The sequence below is a fragment of the Balaenoptera physalus genome, assembly GCF_965194825.1.
Source record: "Balaenoptera physalus genome assembly, chromosome: 3".
Taxonomy (NCBI): Eukaryota; Metazoa; Chordata; class Mammalia; order Artiodactyla; family Balaenopteridae; genus Balaenoptera; species Balaenoptera physalus.
In genome coordinates this window covers 125316892-125332494 of record NC_138890.1, presented here as the reverse complement: position 1 = coordinate 125332494, position 15603 = coordinate 125316892, and the positions used below count along the sequence as shown (strand labels likewise).

Below are 15603 nucleotides of genomic sequence, written 5' to 3'. Positions count from 1 at the left end.
ACAGAATTATCTTAAATTCTGCTTTTTCTCCCAATCATACATCTTTTAAATATACCTTTAGTTTTGTGATATTTTTTCTTCCTCTCCTGTAAATTTATCTTTATGGGTTAATCATAAAAATGTTTGAGTTTCGGAATAGATTTTTAAAGACTAACTTTCTCTTATCTGTGTATGTTCTCAGCCTCCTGCAGTAGCTGTTAAAACCCCATTTGTCCAGTGTCAGGTACCGGGCATCAGCATTGTTTATAGTTTGGCAGTGAGAACATAAGTCTGGTTCCAGGTCTTTGTGGCAAAGTAAGGAAGGAAATGGTTTTCAATATTATTGTTTGTTTAAGAATATGTTTCCAGTTTTAGACTCCTGCATTTTGTTCTGCTCATTTAAGTTCTTGAGCAATTTTGATTCCTTCTTAATATCTTTTTGAGCTAATTTTTAAAAGTAAACAGAAATTGTGACTATCTAGTTAACTCACTTAAACAAGTGCTGTATGTATTAAATGTTAAATCTTGCATTCTATTCTTTCTTTAATCAAGGGACAAAAATGATATATTAAATCCTAAAATAATAATTATCTAATTTGATTTTTTAAAAACAGACACTATGAATTTATTGATTTGTGGCAATTTTTTTACAGCTTTCTTTGTGACAGTGTTTTAAGGGGACTGATATGCATAAGGTAGCTTGTTTAACTGGACAATTCCGTGGTATGTGAAGGATAGCTTTACTGTCTACCATATATCACATGTTTAAATGTTACCTATTTATAATACCTTCAAAGTGCTAAAGATAGTAAAATTAAAATGTATTCATTGTCACAGCATAACCACAACTATGGTTATAAACCATACTGATTTTTTTTTTTTTTTGCTGTAGTATGGATTATTTCACTGACATCAGATTTTTGCCTAATTAAAGTCAAAATGCAAATGTTTGAAAAACCCAACAACCAACTTTGATATGTGAAAATAAGAGCAGATGACATTACTACCATCATTTAACAAGAATAGCCCCAGTATTCAGCTGCTTACTGAATATGTCCACTGAGATTTCTGAGAATTCTGAAATTCTATGCAGCTTTTTATATTTGTATGAATGTTTGCATTTGGGGGAGGGTCCATGACTTGGATTAGATTTTCTAAGGAGTCTGTCATGAAGGTTAAGAACTTCTTTTCTAAACAAGCCCCATCCCACTAAATTGGCCTGCTTGTTTCTTAAACATCCTGTTTGTTTGCCGGTCCCCATGCTTTCAGTCTCTACTTCTCCAGTCCCCTACTGAGCTCTTCCTCTCACCCCGCCCATCCTCTAAGATCCAGCCTTCTCCACAAGGCATGGCATAATGCCCCAGCCCTCGGTATTGCAGCCTTTGAGTTTCTGTCCCATTCATTTGACAGCTAAGCTGCTCTGTCCTGTATTGTTATCTTTTCATGTACTGTTCCCTACCCCCGACTCCCAGACTATAAAATGCCTCAGTATAAGAACTATCAATACATCTTTTCTTTTCTTTTCTTTATTTTTGGCCACACCGCTCAGCATTCAGGATCTTAGTTCCCCGACCAGGGATCGAACCCATACCCCCAGCCATAGAAGCACAGAGTCTCAACCACTGGACCACCAGGGAAGTCCCCAAGAACTACATCTTTTAAATTGGGAGATTGGGATTGACATATACACCCTACTATATATAAAATAGATAACTAATAAGAGCCTACTGCATAGCACAGGGAACGCTACTCAATACTCTGTAATGGCCTATATGGGAAAAGAAGCTAAAAAAGAGTGGATATATGTACATGTGTAACTGATTCACTTTGCTGTACAACTGAAACTAACACAACATTGTAAATCAACTATACTCCAATAAAAATTTTTTTAGAAAGGCCTACATCTTTTTTTTTTCTACATTCCCAGTTAATAAATTGCACACTAAACATCCTTTGGTAAGTACTCAGTGTACACCCTTATTGTTCCTAACAATGCCCCAGGAATAGCCAAGTCCTGTGTTAGATGCTGTTCCTTGATAGCCCTAGGAGCCTTTATGGAAAGTATGTAATGAAAAACTTATATTCGGATAATCGTTCATCTAGGTACGAGGTATTTTTCTTCATACTGACTTAATGAGTCCTTTTGGTTTTTTCCTCTGTTAACAGTGGAACGAACCATGCTAGACTTTCCCCAGCACGTCTCCTCTGACAAAGAAGTACGAGCAGCAAGTACAGAAGCAGACAAAAGACTTTCTCGTTTTGATATTGAGATGAGCATGAGAGAAGATATCTTTCTGAGAATTGTTCATTTAAAGGTAAATGGTCTTATAATTCCCTTTAAAAGGAAAAAAAAAAACTGACAATAAAGAAGTAAAAACCTTTGACCAATGATAAAAAGTATTTGAATGTTCCTAGATTTTGTTTCTAATTATTATGATAGTGGGCACAACATAGTGTTATATCACTTAGGTTTATGTTAAGTTACTAATTACATTCACTTAAAATTTTTAAGACCAAGTATAAAAGAGTGTGCATCCATAAATCTAAGGCTTTTTAGCCATCATGAACTTAATGGTTTGATGTAAAAACCTCTGTGAATTTTCAAAATTTTGCAAGGTTTATATTAGATCAGATCAACTAGAAGCAAATGGAGTTGAGTTATCTATAAATATCATGTGGTTTTGGCCATAATACGGATGACATACTGTTGATGCTGTATGCCAGAGACATTCCTATCTGTCATCCTTACATTTTTCAGGACTCACAGAAATTATGTATTAAGAAAGCTCTAAGTGGGTCTGCCTTGAGTATTTCGGGTCTTTTCATCAACGATGGTGGTTTGCTTCCTAGCATTTTCATCATGTCTTTGCTTTGAATTTTTATTTTCATGGCACTCAGCAATTTGTTTGGAAAACAACCAGTGTTTTACAATCCTAGGCATTTTTGTTTAATTTTGCACATTGTATATGCAAAATGTCAAAATTTGTGTTCTTTTTAGCAAGTTATGACAGGGATTGAAATAAAAAGCAGTTTTATTTCAAATGTTTTATTTGTAACTCACTGTAGAATATGTAATCCAGAATTTATGTATTTAGACATGTAAGACGTACATGCTGCCTATTTTCTCATGTCAGACAAACATTTTTCACCCTTAATTTATGTTCATCTATGATGGTTCATAATTGTTCATCTTTGGCACTATAAAAATAACATAAATTAAAATAACTATGACTATTTTTTGCTAGTTAAATTGTTCTCTTTTCAACTTTTAGCTTCAGTTGTTATTCTGTACAATTCAAATCATGGCCTTTATAGTCTCCTATTTTTATTTCATCCCAAAATAATCTATTTCTTTTCTATCTGGATATTATATATGTACTATAGAGCTTTTACCCCACATTTCTAATTTCCTTTGATTAATTCTTTTTTCATCCTGACTTCTAAGTTCTCATTTGGGATTTTCTAGCCTCAAAAAGGTATTGCAATCTTAATGTTATTGAGTCTAATGTTTTTGTTACTTTTCCACTGTTTCTGATTCTTACAAATGTTATCAAGATATGGGAGGTTTGTCGCTTTAGAGTTCTTTGTTATACTTTTAAATTTTGTATATATTGGCCTCTGATCCCACTAAATTTGGGAACAAATTGCTGCCTGCGTAGTAGACGAGACAGCAGCCTAGCATACTGTAAGTGACCTCATAAACACCAGTGCATTTATCAGATTTGTTCATTTACTTGAGCTGGTTCACTTCAGTGTTTTATTATATTAATTTATAATAGTTTCAGATTTAGTTCCATAATTTTTCCTCTTTCCACAGGGGTTTATTCTCATACATGTGGATTATTGTGTGAACAATTTCAGGGGCATTTAGAATGTTAAGGCTACATCAGAATAATTTTAAAAATAACTATTGTGTTTGTTTATGAATCGGAGCTTATTTGGTGAATTTAAATACCTTCCTTGACAAATAGTTACACTTTTTTAGTCAGTATTTTTAAAAATCTAGAACTATCAGAATCAGTTTTCTGCTAGAGTTGGACACTTTAATAGATGGTAAATCTCATCCCATTCTTACCTAAAGGACAAAGTTAGATATATCTAAATCTTGTATTTAATTTTTCCTGTAACACCGTAAATAAAATAGGGCTACCATGATATAATACATGAAGCCTTCCTTAGACTGGGTAATAGGATTTTTTTTTTTAAATAATTATTTATTTATTTACTTATTTATTTATTTTTGGCTGTGTTGGGTCTTCGTTTCCGTGCGAGGGTTTTCTCTAGTTGCGGCAAGCGGGGGCCACTCCTCATCGCGGTGCACGGGCCTCTCACCATCGCGGCCTCTCTTGTTGCGGAGCACAGGCTCCAGACGCGCAGGCTCAGTAGTTGTGGCTCACGGGCCCAGTTGCTCCGCGGCATGTGGGATCTTCCCAGAGCAGGGCTCGAACCCGTGTCCCCTGCATCGGCAGGCAGGCTCACAACCACTGCGCCACCAGGGAAGCCCTGGGTAATAGGATTTTAAACTTATGTAGAGTCATCAAGTTCAGGCACGCTCTCCTAAAATGAGGGTGCTCTGAATAATATTGAGGTCTCAAGATGCCACCAATGTAGGCAGTAATCAAATGTATTATCTTAATTAGATATAAAATGTTATTTTAGCTCTTATGTTATTTTTCACTTAATATTGATGAATAGAAATGTGAAATTACTTTTCACAGTTCTTTATGGCAAAATCTGTGCTCAGTAAGCATCCTAGTTATCTGTTGATGTACAATATGTAACTCTAAAACTTAGTGGCTGAACATAGCAACAATCATTTTATCTTCTCTCATAGTTGCTGTGGATCAGGAATTCAGGAAGGTATTAGTTGGTCAGCTCTGGCTTGGGGTCTTGCATGTGGTTTCAGGCAGTGGTGGCTGGAGCTGGAGCATGTAGAGGCTAACCAGGTATCTCTGTCTTCGTGTCCCCCTAGGGCACCTCCATGTAGTGTCTTTATGTAGGCTAATTTGGACTTCCTCACCGCATGACAGCGTCAGGGTGGTAGGACTTCTTTCATGGAGACAGAGGGCTTCAACGCGGATGTTACAATAAACTACACGGAAGCTGCATTGCACTTTATGACCTGTCTCAGAAGTCATGTAGCATCACTTCTGCAATACCATACTGATGGGCTAGTCGCTACGATCTACCCGGATTCAAGGGGCACCACATCACAGTCTAGGAAGTATCATCTGATTTGCAGTCATGTTTCAAAACCTTTAAAATAAGCAATTTGTTGACTAAATGGATAGATGAAATCATAGTAGAGCATGAGACTAACCAGTGTGCTATAGTCTTCCTACCTCCTTCCCAAGTGTGGCTAGTAATACTACTTTACATTTGTATAGCAATATACTTATCTAAGTTAACTTTTATACCAATCTTGTGAAGTATCCCTTTTTATTAGTAGAGAAACTGAGGCTCAGAAATGGTAACTTTCCAGGAGCCATAGAAGTGGCTGGTAAATGCTTGCCAGAAATCATGTAGACTTTACATTAAAACCCTCAAGGGAGGGAGGTGTCACATTTGATTCTATTTTGCATCTCTGGCAGAGTGCCTGGTACAAAGTACAGTAAACACTTAGTAAATGTTCTTCAAACTAGAGTGAGAAATGGTGACAGATCCAAAAAATAGGCCTTCAGTAATTGATGCAAGGACCTGGGTTATCCATGTGGGGGAAAAAATACTGGATTGCTCTTCACAACTAAATGAAAAACAATCCCTAATGGATTAAAGTCTTAAAAAGTTAAACTTTAAAGCTTCTGGAAGTTTATATAGAAATATACCTTTATGACATCTGATCAGGGAAGTATTTCTTAAACAAGACACCAAAAGTGCTAACTATAAAATATAAGGCTGATAAACATGACTACATTAAAATAAAGCACTTTTATTAATAAAGTGAAAAGACACTAATACAAAAAAAAATACTCAAATACTAAAAAAAGAAATTTACAAAATATGACACTAGCAAAGCATTAGTACCTAGGATATATAAAGAGCTACTGTAATCAGTAAAAAAGACAAACATCCCAATAGAAAAATGGGCAGATGACATGAAAGGTATTTCAGATGAAACACAAATGGCAATTAAACATATGAAAAGATGTTTAACCTCATTAAGTCAGGGAAGTTCAAATAAAGACTGCAATAAGATACCATTTTTCACTCACCAGATTGGCAAAAATGAACAAGTCTGACAATGCCAAGTATCTGTCTGGATGTGAGTCATTGGGAATATTTGTGCACTGCTAGTAAAGGTGTAAAATGATTTTTTAAATAATAGTAATAACTAATTCGGAGAAAAATCTAATATTATGAAGTTGGATCTTACATTCTCCATAACTTAGCATACCCTCCCCACCCCCACCTCAGCATTTACCTAGAAATAGGTTTGCATTTGTGCACAGTGACATGGGACATGTATTCGTAACATTATCTATAATAGCAAAACACTAAAACAACTCAGATTTCCATCAACAGGAAAATGGAGCAATAAATTGTAGTAGATTTACAATGGGATGTTTTATAGCAGTGAAGGAAATAAACTACAGCAACATGCAACAGCATGGCTGAATCTTAGGAACAAAGAAAGAAAAAAAGAAATTGCAGAACACTGCATACAACATGATATCATTTAAAAATAAAAGGTTTGTACTAAAAAAAGTATAAATAAAAAAATAATAAAAAGGCCAAAAAGGAGCAAAACTAAACAATGTATACATAAGTGGTAATGCTGGAAGAAAATGTGTAACACAAAATTCAAGAGAGTGGTTACCTGTTACATAGATAAAGGCAACAGTGTTTTAATATTGTATTTCATAAGTTTAAGGGTGGATTTAATTTGTCTTTAAAACATATATATGTAGTTATAGTCATTTGTAGATTTCAAATATTACATAAAAATATAACATTTAATGTATCCTTAATTCTAAAATTGATTCTTAATTTTCTAGAAGAAAAAAAAAAAGAAGTGAAAAGCAAGGATGTCCTCATCCCTTTAGCTAAAAAATGTCCAGGTATCAAAAGCCAGCAGTATGGACTGAAGTCTTGGTGTTTCCCTGTGCTGACAAAGGCTTCTCGATCATTGGCTAAAAAGCCTGCAAAGATCAAAAAAGCCACATTGGTGAGAAAAAATGTACAGTGTTTCCATGTTGAAACAATCCAGGCCTGTAATATTTTATTCCAGTGGCCTACTGAGTAGTAAGTACAGGAAAGGGATTCTTTAGTGAAATTGAGTGAATTATACAAGCTAAATTGAGAAATACAATTATCTATTGTAATATTATTTATATTTTTTTCAGAGCTGTGGAATTTGGTCTTTGCCAGCTCATCTTAGCCAATTAGTAATTTAAACAGAAAAGTTTTAATGTTACATTGTAAATGAATAGGTCACAGAATTAAGTATAGATGCTTTTAAGCATTATGTGATCTACCAGCTGTGGAAGAATCAGTGCCCTAAAACTACGGTTAAAAAAAAAAAAAGAGAGAGAAAAAAGAAATTTTTTTTTGAAGAGGAAAAGCTGTGTCCAAAATTCAACATAGCAGTGGTAATTCCCTCTACTTACCATGCCTTCTTGATTTTGAAATGCATAAGTCTAGTCATTGGTCATAATACTACTGAACCTTGTACCTTTGTCAGGCTCTTAAAAGCCGAGGGATCCAATACAAAGCATCAACTACCTTGCCTTAGTTTCCCCATTAGCCAGTTGTCCCTCTTTTGTGCTTCTCAAGTACAATACTTACTCTCTTTTCACTCACTACATGATATTAACATTATTTGCTGATATATCTTTTTTTCCCTTCATGTGACTTAAAAGAGCCTCAAGGATATTCATCTTTGTTCTCCTAGTGCCTGACGTAAATTGGAGCTCAGTAAATGGTTGTTGAATGGAACAGAGCTAGTCTCAGTTAAAATGTGTCTTCATGCAGTGCAGTTCCCCTCTCCGTGTCCTCACTCTGCCTGTGGCCCACTCGAAAGCAGAGACTCATGATAGGGTATTGAGTTCGGAGTCAGCAAGAGGCCTTTCTGCAGCCCTCCTGTCCAGAGTGCAGGCAGCTGCCTAAGAGCGTCCTCTTCACAGTAGTAGGATAGAAACCTGACAGCAAAAAAAAAAAAAAAGAAAGAAAGAAAGAAACCTGACAGCAAATGTGATTGAAAAAACAAAACAAAACAGAAAAAACAGAAAAAAAGGGAGAGACACTGCAAATATAAAAGAATTTATTTCTACCCCCATTTTTACCACTAAACAGCTATGTGATATTGGAGAAATCATTTAATCTCAATTTTCTTGTCTGTGAAATTAGTATATAAGCATACACGTAAAAATGTGTGTGTGTATGTGCTCACACTTTTATATAAAAGTTCTTAGTTACAGGAGGAAGATGGGGAAAACTAAATCTTGTCACCACAGAGTTTAAAATAAGATCCCCTGCTGTCAGATTATATAAATTTGAAAATTGCTTCAGAGAACTTTAGCTCCCTACTCCCCCAAAGAGGCATGAGACCTGGTTCAGATTCAAGGGGATTGATTAAATTCTTTTTCAGGAAGGAAGATGCAACTGCGGCAGAGCAGTCTAGAAGTGTTGGCTGATTCCCTCTTAGAAAATCCTTGGGCAGTAATTCTGACCTTGCCTGGAGATTATAAGGGAGAATATTATTATGATCAGCTTTGGGAGAGGAATGTGCTTTAGAAGCACATTTTAGACATGCTTTACTCCTACCAGAGCCCTCCGGAGATTTCCCAAGACCTCAGAGTCTGACTGGCAAAGGGTATCTGGATATAACTGAATCAGATTTTTGCTAAGTGTCATTTTTCTGGTAAGTCGAATATTTCAGTACAGGTAATTTGTTCGTATTTAATTAGACCTAATTCAGAGCTGATTTTTCTCAGAACATCCTTCTACCTGTTTACACTTGGATTACCTATTTGGGGAGATAGGTAGTTTTACCTAATTTAGACCAGGAGTTTTGAGTTTACTGTGCCGAGTACACTTTCAGGCTTTCTGAAGTAGCAGCCCTGCTACCCCCAGATATGGCAAGTCCAGGCCCACCGAGTATGAGAGCCCATCCTGATCAAGCATTGGAGTAGAGTAAGAATTCTGCTTACATCAGCTGGTGAGGCTTATGACGAGCCTCTGTCCTAAGCTCAGGGCCACATGTGACCAGGTGAATGCCAGGAGCCCAAAAACCCACGCTGCTGTCCGGCTGTGTGCCTTGCTTCTGCCTTGGCCCACTGCCCAGGCGGGAAGGTCCTCTGCTCTGGACCTCAACCTGATCACTTGGGCCCTCACAGTGTACCCAGCCCTTGCCGGGCCCTGCTCACCAGGGATTTTTTTTCCCTCTCTTCCACTGCATATAGCTACTGCCTAGATTCTCCCCAATCTTACAACTTGTAGTATCATCCTGTCTAGGGACTCCTGTTGCCATGCCCCATATCTCAGTACAGACTTCCTGGTGCTGTTAAAGCCAGCCTCAGTCAACCCACGTTAATCACGTCCATATGAACACTGTGATTTGAACTGCTGGCCGTCTCTGAGGGAATCAGCCCACAGCCCAGCCATCTCCCTAGCCATTCTGGGTTTCTTGCCATTGCAGGCACCTGCTGCCAGGATCCCAGTATGTGCCAATACCAGCTAGGGAGGGTTCCCACTCCACTCATGCCAGCGTGCTCAGAAATTCTCCAAGGACACAGAAGGGGTTATTATGGAAAAAGGGGTCTAACAGTTCTCTGCCCCCACTGAGAATAAACTCAGAGGAAACTGTGAATAATGTATGCATAACAAGTGCTTTAGTACTATGACACAAAATTATTTATTGGCAGGTAAAGTGAGATACAGATTGTTGTATTAAGTAGGACCCTCAGTTAAAATACAACTCTGTTTACCTGCTGCAACAAAATATAAAAAATTATGAGACCTATTGCAGCAAGAGCCTTTTACCAGCAGTCTAAAATGCAGACTCTAAAGCTAAGCACAGTCCTTTTAAAGATCTGATTAGGTGGGAAAATATAAAGCTTGGGGTGAACAGCACAAGTCTTTCACGGAGAGAGTGTAACCAGAGTAGGTCTCTGAGGCTGGGAGGGCTCTAAGGCTCTAGAGACAGAAGTCCCTCATTGGCTCTCAACCACACTGAATCCTTTGCACCTGTTGAATCTGTCTGGAGCCCCTTTCCTCCCAGGGACCACAAACTAACCAGCCACCCAGATGTGCCATGTATATTCTGCCACGTGTTTTGAAGAAACATCTGGTGTGTTTACTATCTTGCTGTGGCCGGGGGAGTTTTCCACTCTCCTTCAGGGTCCTCCGTCCTTTTGAGTGAGTGTTGTTTGCTTTGCTGCATGTAGGTTCACATGTACTGTCCAGCGCTCCTCCTCTTTGTGCAGTGCTAACTCATTTTCCCCAGATACTTGCCCACATGCAGCTTGATGTGGTCCCTTGATCTCTCTTACCAAATGACAGTAAGGCATTTTTGAAGTGTTGGAAGCCTTTTGCTGGGGTTCTATCCAGCTGTCCTTGTTTGGTATGTTGGCAAAAGAGTCCTACTCTCCATTTTTGGAGAATTTGCCCATTATTTCTATTTTTGCCTCTCAAGTGGAACCAGGTTAGCAAATGATAGAAAATTAAATCCAGATGATTTGTGATAAGAAATATGTTTTATGAAAAAGACTACTCAGTCATAAAGAATGTTTTATGAGATTATGCAAATGTTCCCTATTATCGCATTTTCAAGTGATACAGGCACGCTTGATTCTGATGCAAGGCAAGGAAATTCTGGTTAGCTTTTTATTTATTTAATTTTTCAGTTTTAAATAAGCAGAAGCTCACTGAAGCATAAAAGAACATAGGTTTTCAAAAAGACCTGCCTCATAATCACCTATGTACTTCATAGCCCACCAGAGATGTTGAATAAATTTTGCTGTTGGCCTCATAGTTTATAATTTACCCATGCACTGTTGTAACAGAAATCAAAGAGGTTGTCACATTCTTTAATTTCAGGAAACGTGTGATCTGGGAAAGATAAAGCCTGAAGCCAGACGATACTTGGAAAAATCAGTGAAAATGGGAAAAAGGAACGGGCTCCATCTTCCAGAACAAGTACAAAATGTGAGTTTGTTTCCTTTTCTTATTAGAAAACAAAAGAATAGATAAAACAAAATACAACAAAAAACAGGAAATAGGGAAACACATGTTTGTAATATGGGAAATAACCCATAATACAAATCAGTTTACAATGTATTTAGTAGTCAACGATTTTAAATTCCACAACTCCTATTAACCTCATGATGACTGACAAACAACTGATAACTTAATTGTTCTTTAATCCTGTCAAGGTTTTATTTGTTTCATGTGTGCCAGGCTTATTTTCCCTGCTCTAGTGTACATTCTCTGGTAGCTAGTTCAGATCTTAATAGTTGATTTGTATTCTTACTCCCTTGTTCATAAAGAGACAGGGCACTGGTAATAAAATCCCTATGATGGAGAGTTTTCAAACCAGCATTTTGGAATGGAATACCCCGTGAGTAATATATGCTCCTTAAAGGCGGAGAGATTAGCTTTTCAGACTTTCTCCTTTGTCTAATACCATTCAGATCTTTCAGTTTCAGAAGTAAACTCAGCTGCAGAATTAACTCATTCTTCTGGACAGGATATATAATCCATGATTTATTTCCAGGTTATTCTTCTCGCCAGTAGAACTGGAAACTAGTTGGAAAGAAATTCAAACCAAGTGATGTCAGCATGGTAGATACATGTGAAGGCACCACTGAGATATGGGCACCTTTCCTCCACCAAAATGCCCTTCAGACACCTTGTATCTTCTTCATCCTAGTTACAGGAGAAGTGTGACTGATCTCGCTTTGCTTTCATGAACATTGTAATAGTCAACCCTGTTGAAACAGTCCAAACAATAGAAGAGTTTTATTTGCTTGTATAAGCGGAAGATCCAGAGGCAGTTGGGGTTCAGGAGTTAGTTTGAGTCAGATGCTCAGTGGTGTCATTGGCCACCTGATTTTTCTATTTCTCTACTCTGTCTCCTTCAGTGTTAAGTTATCCAAAGGCTGGCTTCCTTTTATTACTAAAATGGCTGCAAATATAAAAACCCCACCATCCAGAAGGACATAGAGAAGCCCACATTAGACCTCCCCTCATGTCTTAATGGCCCAGATGGGATCACATGCCTAATCCTGAATCCTTCTTTAGTCAGGGAAATGCCAGGCCTGGGTTCCCTGAACCAGTCACTGCTGCAGTGATGATGGGATTACCTGACTGGTGTAGAGGTCACACCCTGGACTTCAGATAGGATCCTGTCGCGCCTAAATTGCATGGCTGCTGTAGAGTTGGGGAGAAGTGGAAGGGAGCTGGGGACACGACCAGAGTGTCCAAAAATGACACTGCACAGTATGTGTTAAGTCTCAAATTTATTGTGTATACGAATTACCTGGAGGGCTTGTTAAAGCTCTGATTATACAAAGCCCCACCTCTGAGAGTTTGTGTTTCAGCAGGTTTGGTATGGGTCTCGAAATTGGCATTTCTGGACTTGGGTGGTGCAGTGGTTAAGAATCAGCCTGCCAATGCAGGGGACACGGGTTCGAGCCCTGGTCCAGGAAGATCCCACGTGCTGCGGAGCAACTAAGCCCATGCGCCACAACTACTGAGCCTGCACTCTGGAGCCCACGAGCCACAACTACTGAGCCCGTGTGCCACAACTACTGAAGCCCACGTGCCTAGAGCCCGTGCTCCGCAACAGGAGAAGCCACCGCAATGAAAAGCCAGCGCCCTGCAATGAAGAATAGCCCCCGCTCACTGCAACTAGAGAAAGCCCTCACGCAGCAACAAAGATCCAACGCAGCCAAAAATAAATAAATAAATAAATTTATTTTTTTAAAAAAAAGAGCATTTCTAACAAGTTCCCAGGTGATGTTGATGCTTCTGGTCAGAAGCACACTTTGAGAAAGTGTGCGGTTTATGTAAGTTTTATTATCTAGCACTTTTAGAAGAGTGGGACAGGTTAATAAATTATCTCATGTGGTTTCTTGTGGTGTTCTTTCTGTTGCTTCCTTTGATCTCCCAGCTAATACTTTTTTTTTTCCCACCTAGTACTTTTTATGTAAATATTAGGGCCCATAAATCGCCTTTATTTGCAAACGCTCTATAAAACTAAGACATATCTTGTTTTCCAAAGGAACCATAGAAGTAATCACTCAGTTCTTATCTCTTGGCTTACTTCAGTACCCAATACTGATTTACTAAATTAAAATTTAGAATTTGGAAAGATTCGAAGTGTTAATTATTAACAGGCTACTAGATTCATTCATTCACTCAGCAAGCTACTTATTGTGTATGTGCTATATGCCAGACTCTGCTTTGACTATACCTCCTAAATGTATTTAGTTCTTACAAATTTACGCCTAATTTCTCACACATCACCAGGATTGCTTTTTTGTACATATTACATACAAATACTCATGGACACAATGTAGAAGATTGCAGAAAACTATGGTATCAAGCACATCTCTAAGAAAGTACTTCCTGAGAGTTGGGTACAGAACCCAGTCTTCATATAAAAGTGAAACTTACTTGACTGATGGCAATAAAAATGAAAATTTCATTTTATTGCTAAGGTCCTGCATTTGTATCTTTGTTTCAGGAAATTAAAGCAATGAAGAAAAGAATGAGTGAGCTATGTATTGACTTTAACAAAAACCTCAATGAGGATGATACCTTCCTTGAATTTTCCAAGGCTGAACTTGGTAAAGTTTTGTTGTTTTTTAGATTAAATCTGTAATTTAGGCAAATAATGTCACTTCACAGTTTGCCAAATCAAAGTTAGAAGAATTCTTTTTAAAATGTACCTTCTACAGAACCCACCACCCCTTCTACAAAAAAACACAACCAAACCACGTCTAGATTTTAGGCTATAAGAATGTATACTGTTTCTAGAGACAATCCAGAAGAAATTTCATAATCTTTCTTGGTAACTCATGCTAGTGTTTAACAGCCTTCAGTGCTTTGAATTTTTTTTTGCCTCACAATGTCCTCTACATTGTAACTTAAACTAGTCTTTCCTTATTCTGTGATGGATTTTTCTTGGCTTAATTTTGCCTGTTCTTCATCAAAACGCCATCTATACAAGCGCACTGAAGCCTGTTCATATTTTGAATTACCATCTCCCAGGCCACCTGTCCTCTAACTGACACCCCCATTACAATAACGTCAAAGCGATATTATAAGGATTGTCATGATTTTACTTGAATTTCAATTACTCCACAAAATTCCTAGAGCTTCTTAAAGGCACCATGCCAATGCTAAATAAACCAATAATGAGTGGAAAAATTGAAGTACGAGAAAATGATTTTTTTGCAGGTGCTCTTCCTGATGATTTCATTGACAGTTTGGAAAAGACAGATGATGACAAGTATAAAATTACCTTAAAATATCCACACTATTTTCCTGTCATGAAGAAATGTTGTATCCCTGAAACCAGAAGGAAGATGGAAATGGCTTTTAATACAAGATGCAAAGAGGTACTATAAATGTTTGTCTTTCTTTTGTTTTTATGGAAGATTTTAAGAAAAGGGTTTGCTTTGTTTACCAATGTTGAACCAGAGGCTGATTCCTCTGTGTGAATTTCTATTTGTGTGACAGTTATGCCTCCTAAATCCTCAGACTTACAAGACACCTTTTTCCTTGTTCTTTGGCAACCTGCTTGGTATGGCCATAGGCTAAGCTGTTCTAATACAAATAGAACGGATTAAAGAAACTAAAAGTTGTATTCTTCTTCCAAGTCAACAGTCCAGGGCTGGCGGGATACCTCTCTCTCCTCAACAAGTGACTTCTAAGGCAGTTGTCACCATTTTCCAGCCTGTTGGGAAGAGGGAAAATAAAACACAGAGCAAGCATCTTTAAGAAGAAGACCTGGAAATGACATCCATCAACTCTATTCACATCCCACTGACCCAAATTCCATCATATAACTGTATCTAGCTGCAGGGGACACTGGGAAATATAGTCTTCAGTTGATAGCCATTTGCTCAGCTGAGGGCATTCTATTACTAAAAGGAAAAAAAGGAAGAATTAGAAATGAATTCTAAGAGTCAACTAGCCAGCTTCACCACAGTCTGCCTCTCTGGCTATCCTAGTAATCTTGAGCACCCTTTTTTTCCCCACATAGAACCCATTCACTGTATGTCAGATCCCAACCAGTTACTGCCTTTAGCTCAAAGACCAGGATCTGTGAGTGGTACACAGTCCTCCCCAGTTATACCTTCTCGTGATCTGGCCGTGTGTGAAAGGTTAGAAAACTTGTCTGGCCCGCTCACCTCCACCACGTACCCAGTGGTAGAATAGGAACAGAAAACCACACTAAAGACTCCCATTTGGAAAAGGAAAGAATGGGAAACAAAGCAAGCCCATACCAATTTTCAGAAACAATTTGGCAGGAATTGTGAGGATTCCGAGCTCTGGTGAAGTTCCTGGGATAGCCCGTTGGACTTACTTGGGTCTCCTTTCTCGCAGGAATTCCTTTAGCAATTGTATGCCATGGCCCCTGGTTTTGCCTGCAGGGAATTCTTTCTTGTCCGTTAC

General features: G+C 38.0%; 1 protein-coding gene across 5 annotated transcripts in view; it reads left to right on the top strand.

Annotated features, from left to right (window-relative positions):
* Positions 1–15603, top strand: part of NLN (neurolysin) — a 98048-nt gene that overhangs the window by 43178 nt on the left and 39267 nt on the right. For 4 of the 5 annotated variants that reach the window (XM_082454503.1, XM_082454507.1, XM_082454506.1 and 1 more), the window contains 4 exons: positions 2146–2294; positions 11017–11124; positions 13667–13769; positions 14383–14543. In XM_082454503.1, coding sequence (XP_082310629.1) covers positions 2146–2294; positions 11017–11124; positions 13667–13769; positions 14383–14543 — 521 coding nt within the window. Of the gene's footprint in view, positions 1–181; positions 295–2145; positions 2295–11016; positions 11125–13666; positions 13770–14382; positions 14544–15603 lie in introns of all 5 variants that reach the window. The other variant, XM_082454505.1, reaches the window with a different exon arrangement.